The sequence below is a fragment of the Guillardia theta genome (assembly GCF_000315625.1).
Source record: "Guillardia theta CCMP2712 unplaced genomic scaffold GUITHscaffold_105, whole genome shotgun sequence".
Classification (NCBI taxonomy): domain Eukaryota; class Cryptophyceae; order Pyrenomonadales; family Geminigeraceae; genus Guillardia; species Guillardia theta.
Genome location: NW_005434569.1, coordinates 44,910 through 58,385, shown reverse-complemented (window position 1 = coordinate 58,385; position 13,476 = coordinate 44,910). Strand labels below are relative to the sequence as shown.

At 47.5% G+C, this 13,476-nt stretch overlaps 3 protein-coding genes across 3 annotated transcripts; 1 reads left to right on the top strand and 2 right to left on the bottom strand.

Moving 5' to 3' along the window:
• Positions 1–488: 488 nt before the first annotated feature.
• GUITHDRAFT_117106 (hypothetical protein) lies at positions 489–1,124 on the bottom strand (the record flags this gene model as incomplete). The annotated part of the gene is made up of 2 exons (XM_005823604.1): positions 489–965; positions 1,083–1,124. The coding sequence occupies 2 exons, from the start codon at positions 1,122–1,124 to the stop codon at positions 489–491; spliced, it is 519 nt and encodes a 172-aa protein (XP_005823661.1).
• A 9,890-nt stretch (positions 1,125–11,014) lies between these two features.
• GUITHDRAFT_155158 (hypothetical protein) lies at positions 11,015–13,093 on the top strand. Its single transcript, XM_005823603.1, has 14 exons — positions 11,015–11,089; positions 11,140–11,564; positions 11,647–11,755; positions 11,834–11,901; positions 11,964–11,993; positions 12,048–12,117; positions 12,168–12,200; positions 12,249–12,305; positions 12,363–12,434; positions 12,485–12,534; positions 12,566–12,569; positions 12,592–12,659; positions 12,713–12,751; positions 12,887–13,093. The coding sequence occupies exons 2-14, from the start codon at positions 11,187–11,189 to the stop codon at positions 12,959–12,961; spliced, it is 1,053 nt and encodes a 350-aa protein (XP_005823660.1). The 5' UTR covers positions 11,015–11,089; positions 11,140–11,186; the 3' UTR covers positions 12,962–13,093.
• Positions 13,094–13,153: 60 nt separating this feature from the next.
• Positions 13,154–13,476, bottom strand: GUITHDRAFT_117104 (hypothetical protein; the record flags this gene model as incomplete). Its single annotated transcript, XM_005823602.1, has 2 exons — positions 13,154–13,324; positions 13,405–13,476. 2 exons carry the CDS (start codon positions 13,474–13,476, stop codon positions 13,154–13,156), a joined length of 243 nt encoding a protein of 80 aa, XP_005823659.1.

Sequence of the window (13,476 nt, the reverse complement as noted above, 5' to 3'; positions counted from 1 at the left end):
GAGGGAATGAGAGAGGAGAGAAGGAGGAAGGAGGAAGGAGGAAGGAAGCAGAGGTATAGAGAAGAGGGGGGAGGGAGGGAGGGAGGGAGGAGAGATGAAGGAAAGAGGAAAGAGGGGAGAGGGGAGAGATGCGAGAAGAGATGAGACAGGATAGTTGATTTTTCACAAGTCATTTCCACCACAACCAGTTTTGTCATGTTTCGGTTTCTAACTTCTATGCTTGTATTCTAATCACGTCTTTATCACCTCCTAAAGCAAGTCTGCAATAATGCGCTTTCATCCAAGGGCAATGAGACGGCTGTGTTCTACGAAACTGGAGGGCACCAAGGTCAAATCAGAACCAACCACCGGCATGGCCTCCTTTCACTCAAGTCCGCTGCAAGAAATTGAAAGATCAGAAACATGAGAAGGAGGAGGAGAAGGAGGAGGAGGTGGTGGAAGTGGAAGTGGAAGTGGAGGTGGAGGTGGAGGTGGTGGAGCGAACATACTCACAGGCAGTCAGCAAGCTTCCTCTTGCTCACTATCGACAAGCTCAGGTCCCCTAGCTCGCTCAGGTCGCGGATGAACTTGAAGTCTGCTGTCGTCTGAACCCCGGCAGCCACCAGCTTGGGATAGACCTCGTTGATCTCATTCTGTGAAAGGCCGGCCGATCGCAGAGCCTCGATCACGTTGGCGCCACGATGCTGCACTGGGACACTGCTGCTGCTGTTGTTGTTGTTGTTGCTGCTGCTGTTGTTGTTGGTGCTGTTGTTTTGCAGGTTGGAGGTGTTGAAACCTTCAAGGATGTTGTTGTACGCTGCAAGCTGCTCGGGATTCAACGCGCCGAGTGCAGCAGGGGCAGGGAAAGGAGTTGGAGCTCCTGCTGCTCTGTTGAGTTGCACAGGGTCGAGGGATATGTTGATTCGCTGGGGGAACAGGTGGACAGCTCCAGGGTTTGCTCGCTGCCTGCACTGCAGGCATGCCCTCTGTGATGAAGATTAGAGGAAGGAAAGGGAGGGAAGGAGGGAGGGAGGGAGGGAGGGAATGAAAAAGAGGGAAGGAGGACAGATGCATTCAGGGGAACGCAAGACAATTTGACGCACCCGTTCGAATCGTGTCCATCCTGCTTTCTGGTCGCACTGCATTGAGAAGTCAAAAGTCTTTGACGACGTTGAATCATCATACAATCTGTCCAAGACAAAGTTATCCATGATCAGCATCTAAAGTTGAAGGACTTACACAACACTGAGAGGAGTGCGGAAGTTTGTTGAGTTGTCAAGAAATTCCTTCAGAGAGAAAAGTGGCCCGGTGAGTAGATGAAAGACTTACGTTCTGAACAAGATTGTCAGTCCAAAGAGAGCAGAACAAGGAAATAATCAGGTTTGAAGTCAGTAACAGACACCCACCTTCTGCTCCAAACGATCCCGTGTTGGTTTGAAAGAACGCTGGTGAGAACACGTGGGAGGAATCAAGGATACATTACCCCCTGGTCAAGACATGAGGATCAGAATGAAAGCAAGACATGTATAGTTCGACTCACTCGCTACGTTTGACAGCCGGAGAATGGAGACGGTCGAGTTTGAAAAGAGAAGGTTATGGAAGGGGGAGGAGAAAGGAAGGCGCTAGAGACTTACGAACTGACGTTGAAGAGGAACAAGATGAGACGATTGAGGAGAAAGCAACAAGGTCAAGAAGAAGGAGAAAATCACAAAGAAACTCACAAGCTGTTCATGATTAAAGAGAAAGGAAGCAAATCATCAAGTCAGGAATTCTTGCAGGAACAAAGCAATCTTGATCGTCAACTCACATTCTGCGACGTCCATGTAATTCCCAAGGAGTAGAAATTGGATATCAGAGGAAAGCTTCAAACTTGATTGAAGGGCTCACCTGCTGTGAATAAAGAGAGAGGGGGAGGAAGTTGCAGAAAAGAGAAAAAGAGAAAGAGAGAGAGAGAGAAAAAGAGAGAAAGAGAAGGACAACCAAGAAGAGGAGGGCAAAAAGGACGAAGATAGAATAAGATCAGCTGAGAATGAAAGTTTCTGACGCATCTCTTACCCACTAGAATATTGCAGCATGACGACAGGCAAACAAGGAAGGTGTCAGTAAGAATCCTGACAGCTGTGCTTTACAAGTTGAACTCACAAACTGTTCGTTGCGAGGATAGCAGGGTAACGCGAGGAGGAAGAGATACGAATCATTACAAAGCGCAAAAGGACTGAAGATCTTACAAACTGTGTCGATAGGTCGAGTGAGCAGATTGTCAAGCCAAAGGTCAGTTCTTGTCCACAGCATACAAGAAGCAAACTTACAGTCTGTTGTAGGAGAGGGGCGACATCAAGTAAGCAAAGACAAGTCATCAGTTGCCACTTATGCAGAGGTCTTGATGTTATCACCCGCTGAACATGTTGGCGTTCACAACAGCAGACCAACACAAGTTTTCATCAGCAATTAAGTAGAGAAGAAGAGGTGATGTTACGATCTGGGGTAAAACAGAGTCAAGTGTTTAAGACAAGATCAGTTTGCGAACTTACTTGCTGATTCATTGCGGAGGCGGGTTGAAGAAGCAAAAGGAAGAACGAAGTCAGCAAGACTGCCGGAGTCACAGGCAGACTTACCGACTTGAGTGTTGAAGAGGGAGGGCAATAGATTTCACAATGATCAGAGTCTTTCATGACAAACAAGTCCAGTAGCTGTTTACCGACTGCTCCATGGCAGAACAAATCATCGTAGCAAGGAGAAAGAGCGTATCAGAACGGGCTGAGGAAAGAAAAGAATATTGTTTTCGAGCAAACTCACAATCTGAAAGCAGAAGTCAGATGACAGCAAGCTCTCCAAGTTGCCTCTGTTCACTCACGTACTATCCAAACCGATGTAAGATAATGACAGGCAGAAGAGAGAAAAAGCGGTCTGGTCAGGGCTTGCTTTCACTAATACAAAGCATTCACCGGCTGAGAAACAAAGTCACTTCAGTTCGACTACAGAAACTTGAATTGAGATATCAAGGCAACAATCTGATTGAACATGCATGTTGCTTCCTTACCGTCTGATGTTTTGCATTCATTGAAGAAGATTTGCAGTCACATGAAGAACGTTATGCACTTACTCAAAGCCAAGGCAACAACAACTCACCCACTGTACGTCCCGTCCATCCGATGTCGGGTAGAGTTTAAGGAAGGCAGTTGATAATGAGTTTGATCAGTTCAACGACAACAATGTTGGTTTACCGGCTGAGCATCAAAATTGTCGTGAAATCACATGCAAGACATGTCAGTAAGAATCTAGAAAGTGTTGAGAACTCACACACTTTCCTCACAACGAATTCGTCGTTGAACATCAAACTCGTCAGAACACATGTGAAGAGTATCACTGATGCTCACCGACTAGAGAGAAGGAGAAAAATTCGCAAATAGCAAACATGGCAAATATTCAGATGGACTTGCATATGGTTGATTCAAACAGCTCACAATCTGTCTCGATGAATGTGCCGGAGAGAAAGAAGAGAAGAAACAAGTCATTCAATACGATGACTTGTTGCAGATTCTCACCCACTGCAAGGAAATTAAGAGATCAAAAGATGGGCAATCATGAAACTTACAACGCTCTGAGTTGTCGACAGATGTTGAGAGCAACAAGAAACAACATGACAGCATGTCATTCAACATCGTGCTGAAAACAAGAAGTCTGCACAAACTCACCGTCGTATGCTGCAAGTTGATCAAAGAAAGATCGGAAACAAGGTCAGTGAAGTACAAGCGATGGATTTGAATCAGTCACCCCGTGATGCTGTATATAAGCAACATCCCAAAACAAACATTCAGTCACAGGAAAGCATCGCTCAAATCATCAACCCTTCCGTTCTGTCCGCGGGTAGTGGCAATCAAGCAGATGGAAGAAAAAATTCAGTATCACATTTCTATGTTCAAATTGCAACAATCTCAATCAAAAATCTCACCCACTGTAGGGCAGACGAGAAGCAGTCCGAGAAAGTATTACAAGAAAGCGTCAGGTATTCAAGAGAATATTGTGCAAGAACTTACGCTTGATCTCTGTATGCAAACATTCAGATTTGTTGTCGCAGTCATTGAGTAAATTGCATGAAAAATCACATCTCTTTCTCACCGATTTCTGCAAATGCACCATTGTCAGACACACCACAATCAGTGAAAGCATTTAGACTTACACCCTGTCCATGTTTTGATCGCACGGTTGGAGAAAAATCAGCTTCAGTTCCGCTTCTTGCTTTCAGGCAAAGACAAGAAAAATCTTCACCGGCTGATATTTCAAACAGCACCATCATCGCACATGCACAATCGTTATGAGAGAGAATTTTCCAATCGCTACCGACTTACCACCTGCACAACCACAACAAGAGACGAAGTACATGAAAGAAATCAAATATGAAGTCAAGGTTGTGATCGCCAAGAAGTCGTTCACTCACGCCCTGACAAGGCAGAGAATTGTTTGCATCGTCGGAACACCATCAGTTCGAGAACAAGTGAACTTTGAGCAAACTCACGAACTGTGTTACAAACAAGTCAGTGAACGAACAGCATCTGATCGTCTTGCTGGGTACTCACCAGCTGCGATCAAGGGAGAAGAGGAGGATTAAGAAACGTCTCAGTCGACTCTCAAACGATCGACATGTTCGTACTGACCAACTGCTCGCCGTCGGTCCATCAAGTTGTGAGGAACAATCATATCAGCATGCGCAGCATCTTTGAACTGATTCTCGTACCGCCTTCTCAGGGAAAAAGTCCGTCGCATTTCAAACGATCGGCAAGAAGGGGATTGCGTCAGCAACAAACTCCGTATGAGATGTTCCATTCACCGGCTGATTGAAGTAAAGATATGGTCGAGATTCAGAGGACAGAGAATCAGTCGTGCTGTGTTGCATTCGATGCATCTTACCGACTGAAGGAGGTTGAATACAATAAAGACAACAATTCATCAGTTATCGCGACACCAATGTGAAAAGATTCAAAGTTCAGACTTACCAGCTGTCATGTTCGAAGGGTTGGGCAGGCGAGAAGCAAGAAACGAGTTCAGTCAGAAGGGCAGGAGGTTGAAGACTGATATCACCGCCTGTGACATGAAGGGTGTAGCAGAGCAGGAGCAGAGACCATGAAAAGTGAGAAGAACAAAATGAAACACAAACTCGAACTTACAACCTGATTGAAAACAGAGCATCACAAACAAGAAAGTCAGACTTGAAATTTGCACTCACCGCCTGATTGACACCAAGGAAGACGAAGAAGGGAAGAGAAATTGTAAGAAGAAGTCTTATGAACATGGCGTTGTCTTACCGCCTGAGGACAAGAAGAACAAGATCGAATAGAGAAGAAATTGTCAGATTCTTAACATTTCCTCTCCATACTTACAATCTGATTGGCCGAACACAGTCCGAGATTTTTCAACATCATCAGCAGGGGAAAAGATGTACTTTTCCAGTACACTCAACTCACCGCCTGTGGAAACAAAATACAAAACAACGATCAGTCAGAGCTAACAACAACGCCGGAGATGTGATATCATCAACTTACAAACTGTTGGCAATCAGAAATCCAACGAAGAAGCAAACGGAAAGAAATGATAAGTAAACGCATGCCAGATGATTTGGTTCCACAACTCACAAACGCATTCTATCAACCAGGGCAGGTCCAAGAAGCGAAGCAAGTCAGATCACATCGTACAACTGAAGATGCAGATACATTTGAGGTCTGTGAAGGAGAGTCAATTCATGTTGTAACAATACACATAGACTTACTCTCTGTGGCGATTGCATGAGAATAGGAGAAATCGATTCAGAGGAGTGTCAGTTGTGCTGCTGGCATTGCAATGTGACAACTTACCCCGAGCTATAGACAGCAGTGAGTGTGAGAGGCAGTGATTATAAAAGTTGAGAAGTAATCATGAAATCATCATCTTCAAGATCGAAAGCTTTCTTACCACCTGCAACAAGAAAGTTTCTTCTCAATGACATGTTGAATCGAATTCTTAGGTGAATACTCACCACCTATACGACAAGGAAAGAGTTTGCAACAAATGGCGAGGAAAGATGAAATGAAGTGAGTGAAAACAAGCCTCTGAGATGTGAATGGAACATACTCCCTGCAAAACGAAAAGCGAATGAGATCTCAGTTGATATTACAGGCTAGTTCATCACTCACGAGCTTCACGAACGATGAAAGTGAGATCGAAGAGGTTCGCATACGAAACATCTTGTCATTCTTTCGTGTCAAGGAGAGGCAGCGGAGGTTGTATTACCGTCTTGATGGAGCAGAAATGAGAGTATACACGTGAGAGATATCATGTCAGTTGATCAAACATCCTTGGATTCGAACCAGACTCAACTTACCCCCTGTGTAAAAGAACAGAGAAGAGCAGAAAAGATGAAGTTGGAAATTGAGGGTAAGCAGGAAAGGGCAAGAGACAACAAGAGAAGACATGTCAGTGGTTTTATCCGATGGGAATCAGTGAAACTCACCCACTGATAGTCGTCAATGTCATTCCCAAATCCAATAAAACAAGACAAAGGTTGTTCAGTTGACCCTCACCACGACGAAACAAGACTTACGAGCTAACGGAGCAAGTTGAGAACAAACCAACCACAGCTTGTCAGTTTCCTCAATGATCACTTTCAGCAAACTTACAACCTGATCGCACAAATCAAAAACACAGGTTTTTAATACAAATGTCAGGGCCAAAATCCAGTTTTTCACAATGTGCATGAAATACTCACAATCTGATCCGAAGAAAAGAGTGCCCGAACGCAGCAGAAGCAGTAAGAGGAATCATCAAGCTTGTCTCAAACCAACATTAAACTCCTCACCCACTGCAACCAATAGATCAGCAGCAGTTTATCAAAGAGCAAACCATTATCAGTCAGGCAGTACAGTCACAAGATACTTACCAGCTGCGGTCGAGCAAGACGATTTGAACAAGTGGAATATGCCGAGGCTGATCAGCGTGCAGCAGATCCAGGAGAACGCTTGAGCTTACCACCTGTCACATTCAGATGTAAACAGACAGGCAAAGTTGACTTCCATCAAAGAACAATGACAAGAGATCTGATCAAAATTTGATTCGAACTTACGATCTGTTAGGCCGGGAAAGCAGGTGGAAAAGCGAATGTAAGAAAAACATTCTTGTTACAACTTGTTTTGTATGAGTATATCATCATTACCAACTGCAATCATACATGTCGCAATCAGTGCAAAGAATTGAAATGATCAATCCAGATACACAGAAGACATTGAAACTCACCAGCTGAATGCGAGAAGGCACATCGAGATAACAAGGAAAGTAACACGTGTCAGTATCAGTGTATCCCTTACCCTTGGCCCTCTGCTCACCGCCTGATTCATTCGTAGACCATGTTCAGATGGCGATGGGGCAAATTTTAGCGAGGAAAGCAAGGTACACTGGTACATACCGCCTGCAAGATATTCCCTTCAGTGATGTTGAGATAGCGTCTGACAAGAATGGAGGAGATGGGAATAGTGGAGACAACTCTTATTCTTCATCACTTACCATCTGATCATCATCATATCGCATGTCGTATCAAAAACGATCAAGGTTGAGTAAACGATCAGTCTCTGCAACAAACATACAAGAAGTAGGAAATGAGATTTCACGCACTCACCCACTACGTGGCGCAGTCAAGAGAAGGGCGTTCAAACAAGAGGAATGTGCGTCAAAGATGAAACAGTCGACATTGAGATTGATTTTCTTACCGTCTGTTACGTTTCAACCGGCAACACAAAACACACATGTCAGAAGTTCTCAACATATTGACTTGATAGTTGACTCACCCACTGTTTTCAGGTGTGTTAGGACCAGGCGCCAGCCCAGGTAGAGCAACGATGAAACAAGCAAAGTCAGCAAGGAGAAATGAGCAGGCTCTAATGGGCTTCAACAAGGCAGAAAGTATCTACTCACATGCTGAGCGAAACCGGGAAACATCCAAAAAAAACAAAACAAGTCAGTATCATATGCTTTCAACCCCCCAATGACTCTCACAGCCTGGGAACAAGGCGGTAGTTGCATTCGAGGTCAAGAACTCATAGTCAGCATCGGATGATGGCATCGTCTTGTTTCAGCGCACCTCCTGCCATGTTGAGGGCAAGAGAAGATTTCACAGTCAAATGTGCCAGCCAAGGAAACAAGCGCAAAAACTCACAAACTGTAGAGCGCCCGTCGGCAAAGGGACGATCGCAACCAAAACACATCAGCATGTGATGGGATATGGGAACAAAAGAACAAGTCTCACTCGCTGATAGCAAGAGGCAGGAAGGTGACGGGAACGGCAGAAGGAGAAGAAACATAGTGAGTGATTGTTGCAACACTCGTAAGGGAGAACTCACTCCCTAGAGGCGTCGAGTCAGCCAAGGTAGAAGAGAAGAAGCAGAGGGGTGTTAGTCGAACAAGGGATGATGATCATGTTGGAAATACCGCCTGAGAAGACCATTTCACATAACGTTTGATGGAGTGACTCAGATTTCAGCGCATCATCCATGGAGAAGCGTCGCACTTACCGCCTACGAGTCAGCTCAGCGATGCTTCATTTGCAAGGGCAGTGCAACTTACACAGACGTTGGGATTCGACTTGTTTCCTACCATGATCGGGGTCTAGCAGGAGGCGTCACGAGACTGGGAGAGGGGAGGCGAGGCGAGGCGAGGAGACAGTGGGGGAGGGGAGCGAAGGGGACGCAAGAGGAGGAGAGAGGTGGAAGAGTGATGTTAGGGGTGTTGAGAGAAGTGAGATGAAGGCTGGAAGGAAGACGATGGAACGAAATGCTTGTTACCTGGCATTCCTTGCACTCCTGTACCGCCATGTTCGCTTTGTGGCAAAACAAGGAAAAGGGGCCATCATCGTCATAGGGGGTACTTTCCCCCCCATTCGACGGGAGTTTTGGGGGTAGTCATGACACCCCGAAGTTAACAAATTTCGGACTCGGACTGTGACCCGCCCCCTGTCACGTGACTCCCATCACCGTCACCATGGCGGTGCCGCAGACGGTCCGGCCCGCGCGGAGGTTATACTCAAAATAAGTTCCGGGAGTCCGGCCTGTTAGGAGTCTGAGTAACTTGCCAGTTGAAAGCCTTGAAAGCCTCATGGCACGCCCGGACTCCTGAGTGACCGTCGGACCAACCGGGCCGGGCCGCGCCGGTACCCGCGGCAGCGCGTCCGAGTCGCAGGGACGGGCGGCTCAGCGGCCAGCCTACTGTGACGACGTTAAAGTTACCGCGCTGCGCGGCCGCGGTCCGGGCCGGAGATCTGACTGAGTCGACCCGTACCCGGCCGCACGGCCCGCCCGCGCCGCGGCCCGACTCCGGCCGGCGAGCCGCTCAGGCTCAGCACCATCATGAGTCGTCCGTCGCCGGGTCGGTCTCGCCGACGCAGCCGCTTCACTGAGTCTGAGTGAGGCCCTAGTATCAGTGCCCCTCAGCCTGATGATCGGACGCTTGTTTTTTAAATGTTTTTTCTCCGAGTCATGCCGACGGTTCGTTTGTTTGTTTGTCGCCGATCATCAGTCACTGCTGGGCCTTAATCGTCCGCCGACCAACTTGCGGCAACCCGGGCCGGGACGCCTTATATGTCCCCCCCCCCCTTTTAACATTATTTTTAAGAGCACAGTAGAAGAACATTACTCATAATTTTACGTGGTTGTACGATGTATATAGTCAACAATTTGAGATATTTTAAAAGGACCCCAAGGACAGTACCACAGACCAATATATGTATAAACACTTTTAAAAAGTTTTGATACAAAACAACAACGATACACCGTTTCATCTTTAATATCCAGTTATATCTTCGACATAAATAAATCTTTTTGTAATGGAATTGTGACCCTCCACCACCCCCACCCCCTTGTTACAATGACCATCCCGTTGTCACCACCAGGGACCACCCCATCTCCGTGGATCTACGACTACCCACCCCTACAACTCATCACCCTACCACAGCAGTAGTACAGTTTATCTCACCACCCCTATTCTCAGTGTCTCTTTACCCTAGTTTGTAGCAAGAATTGGGTACCCTACCCTACCATACGACAGCATCCGGTTCTCATATCACCCTACCCACACATATCATGTACCCTACCCGACAATTGTCAAGAAGGACACAAGAGGGTGGTATCTTTCGATGCTAAGAATGGGTACCCTACCCTTCACAGTACTGAACTTGACTACCCACCATGTACGACACAATCTTGAGCGCTAAGAAGGTGGAGACATTAATGGAACTTCTTAATCACAGGTTTTAGTTAAATATATTTCACGCTCTAAAACTGAACAAAAAAAGGCTCTTGGCCTAAGTCAGGACCCCATAAAAAGAAGTCGTTCCCTTCCTGCAGGCTTCCCACATACTCCACGCTGTCAGCGCTACTTCCGTTCATGCCGGAAGCATCCTTTCTGCACCTCCTCCCTCCCTCCCTCCTCCTCCTCCTCCTCTTGCCTCCCTGTGCCTTTCTTGTTGATCTCCTCTCTCCTTCCTCGATCATCATCACACTGAGCGTTCTTATGTCTCACTCCTCAAGTGAACATTTTTGACCCATTCGGCATGATCAGTTTCCTTTGCTTGACTACTGCAGTTTGGGTTGATTTTGTTCTCAATGCTTCTGATCATCATATGAGCTGAGCTGACTTAAGAAGATTTCTCTGCAGCTCGTCCCTTGTCATGGTGTGATGACCCTTCCTGCATTCCCCGTTACCCTGTTTCGCTTTTGTTTGATTGCTGTTGTGGGAAATTGTGCCTGGGATCGATCCATCCATACCACCTCCTGATATCATCCCAACAGTTCTTGATGGCTGCAAGAATATTGAATAATGCATGCAAGCAAGCATTGTTCGAGGACTTACGCGGCGTAATGCATAGCGATTCAAAGCCAGCTTCTGCTATTATGTTTTCTCGTGCTCAGGCTGATATAGAGAGCCGCTACCAGATAGAGATTGAGGCAGAAAGAGTTAAATCATTTCAAGGCTTACTGTTTCAACTGTCATGTCGTCATATGTAACTGACACGTTTTGCAGAATTCCTTGAGATGGCTGGTCGTGGCTACAGTGGGGCACTCTGAATGAAGCCTCAGTCAAGGTCTTAGTCAAGGTCCGATCGTGCGGGTGGAGGTGTACAGTTGCTCACAGGTGTTGGGGCAGGGAGACGAGAGGCTTATTGTCATCTAAGACCTTCGGCTTTCACACTCATGGGGTGGGTGGAGAACCTCCGGAGGTTTGGCCTTCAAGGAACCGTGGACCTTAACTCTGAGAGGATTGGGCCGCTGGGAGCCGGTCAGCTCGGGGACCTCCTTGCTCACAACTCAACCGTCGATGGGCTGGATCTGCGAGACACCATCCTTGGTGCCGTGGGGGCGACCCACATCGCACGCATGCTCCACACCAACACCACGCTGCAAACCCTTGACCTCGCGTCGAACGCGATCGAAGACAGGGGAGCGACGGCTCTTGCCGAGGCGATCAAGGTGAACAACACGTTGGTCAAGCTCGAGCTGCAGAGAAACGGGATTAGCTCGGAGGGGGCGAGATACATTGCGGATGCGCTAAGGCAGAACACGTCACTGCAGGTGATTATGACCTCTGTTCTCTGTCCAGGCACTTGTTGCTCGGTGTTTGTCTTTGACAGTTCTGCTTATGAGTCTGTTACAGTATCTGGGGTTTGCTTTCAATGGATTTGGTGATGCGGGAGCGACACATCTAGCTGAGGTTCTAGCTGGACAGAACACAACATTGAAACAGCTCGATCTCGGTTTCAATGGTACAATTTCATGTTGAGCAGTGCTTTTCGTGTTTGAAGGGGATGGAAGCTTCTTGATTGCTCACGAACATGGTCTAGGTGTCTGTACTGATGGAGCGAGGGCGTTGGCGTGCGGGCTGACAAAGAATCACTGGCTTGAAACTTTGGTATGAAAGGATGAGAGATCTGGTTCTTATCAACACCTGCCTGTGACTATCGCATCTTGTAGGAGTTAGGATACAACGGCATCACGGACGCTGTGAGACGATCAGTGACGTCCTCGTAGTTCCTTTGTTCTGAATGTCATGGGCAGGGAGCGTTGGAGCTAGCGCGAGCCATGCGAACTAACACAGTCTTGACAAGTCTTGGAGTACCGTCGAATGGTTGGACCTCTGACAGTCAGGCGACTTGTGGGTGACCCCAGTGTGTGTAGGTATAAGCGACGCAGGCGCTGCCGAACTTGCAAGTGGGTGGATGATCCTGCCGTGAGCATAAGGCTCATCCTTTGTTGCAGACGCGCTGAGGGACAACTGCACTTTGGTTCAAGTCGGGTTGAGTTCCAACAGCATTGGTGAGTGCAGAGATGATGAATACGCGCCGTGTGTACTGATATTTGCTGGGCGAGCAGGTAATAAAGGAGCGAAGGAATTGGCGGATGTATTGAATATGAATTATGCGCTTGAAACTTTGTATTTAGAAGGTGGGGACGAGGATGTGTTATCGTTAGGCAGGCATCTTATGTTCATGCAGAAAACGATGTAGATGAGGATGGCGAGGGAGCTGTTGCTCTCCGCAAGGTAACGAGCCAGTGCAGTGCGTGTCGACCGGGATGTGATTTCTCTTCACCGCAGGTACTGAAAACACGTTCAAGATCAAATGGTTCGATCCGACGTCGCAGATTGCGTTCGCGATGGGTTTGCATGAGGTGAGAACCTGCCGGGAGCGCTGGTGAAAGTCTCATGCTCTCTCGTGTTGCAGCGTCTGGGGGTCAGGAGTTACGTTCATCTTCTTGATCAGGTTTTTCCTTCATCTCCCTCCCTCACAGCTCTTGTTTCCGCAAGCTTTCCTCTTCCATGGCACTCCCTCCTCTGCCTTTGTGCCTTGCTCCACTCTGCTCTGCTCTGTACTAAGGTTGACTTCTTCTTCCCGCAGCATCTTGTACAGGAAATTCTGCGATACACCCATGATCGAGTCCGACGAGACATTCAATTTTATCCTCGGAGTTGACAATTCTCAACTTGTCAGCCTAGCGGGCGGTGAGCGATCCGTCATCTTGCAAGTGGACGACGAGCTTGGAAGATGCTGGAGAGGAGAGGGAAACTGTAATATTTCTGTGAAAAACAAAGGCTCCTTGCATGTAGACATAGGCGCTACACCCAGGTATCTATGTACACTTCTCTTCCACAACCTCCTCCTATATCACACGATGATCTTGGGCATCGAGGTCGACGGTGGAACGCTCTTTGGCTCGTCCTGCACCCCGACCGGCATCGTTTGCGCAAAGTACGACCGATTCTGCGTGGGTTCCTCCCTCACCACCTCCTCTTCAACCCGCTGCTCCTCCTTGGGAAACTCCCACTTGAAATCCGCCTGCACGACTCCATGAGATCCTCCTCCTCCTCCTCCTCCTCCTCCTCCTCCTCCTCCTCCTCCTCCTCACTCTCGCTCACCCCGGGAGCATTTACTGCTACCACCAGCGCTCCAATGTGCACCGCTCCGAGCACCAGCAGCACCTCAGCCAT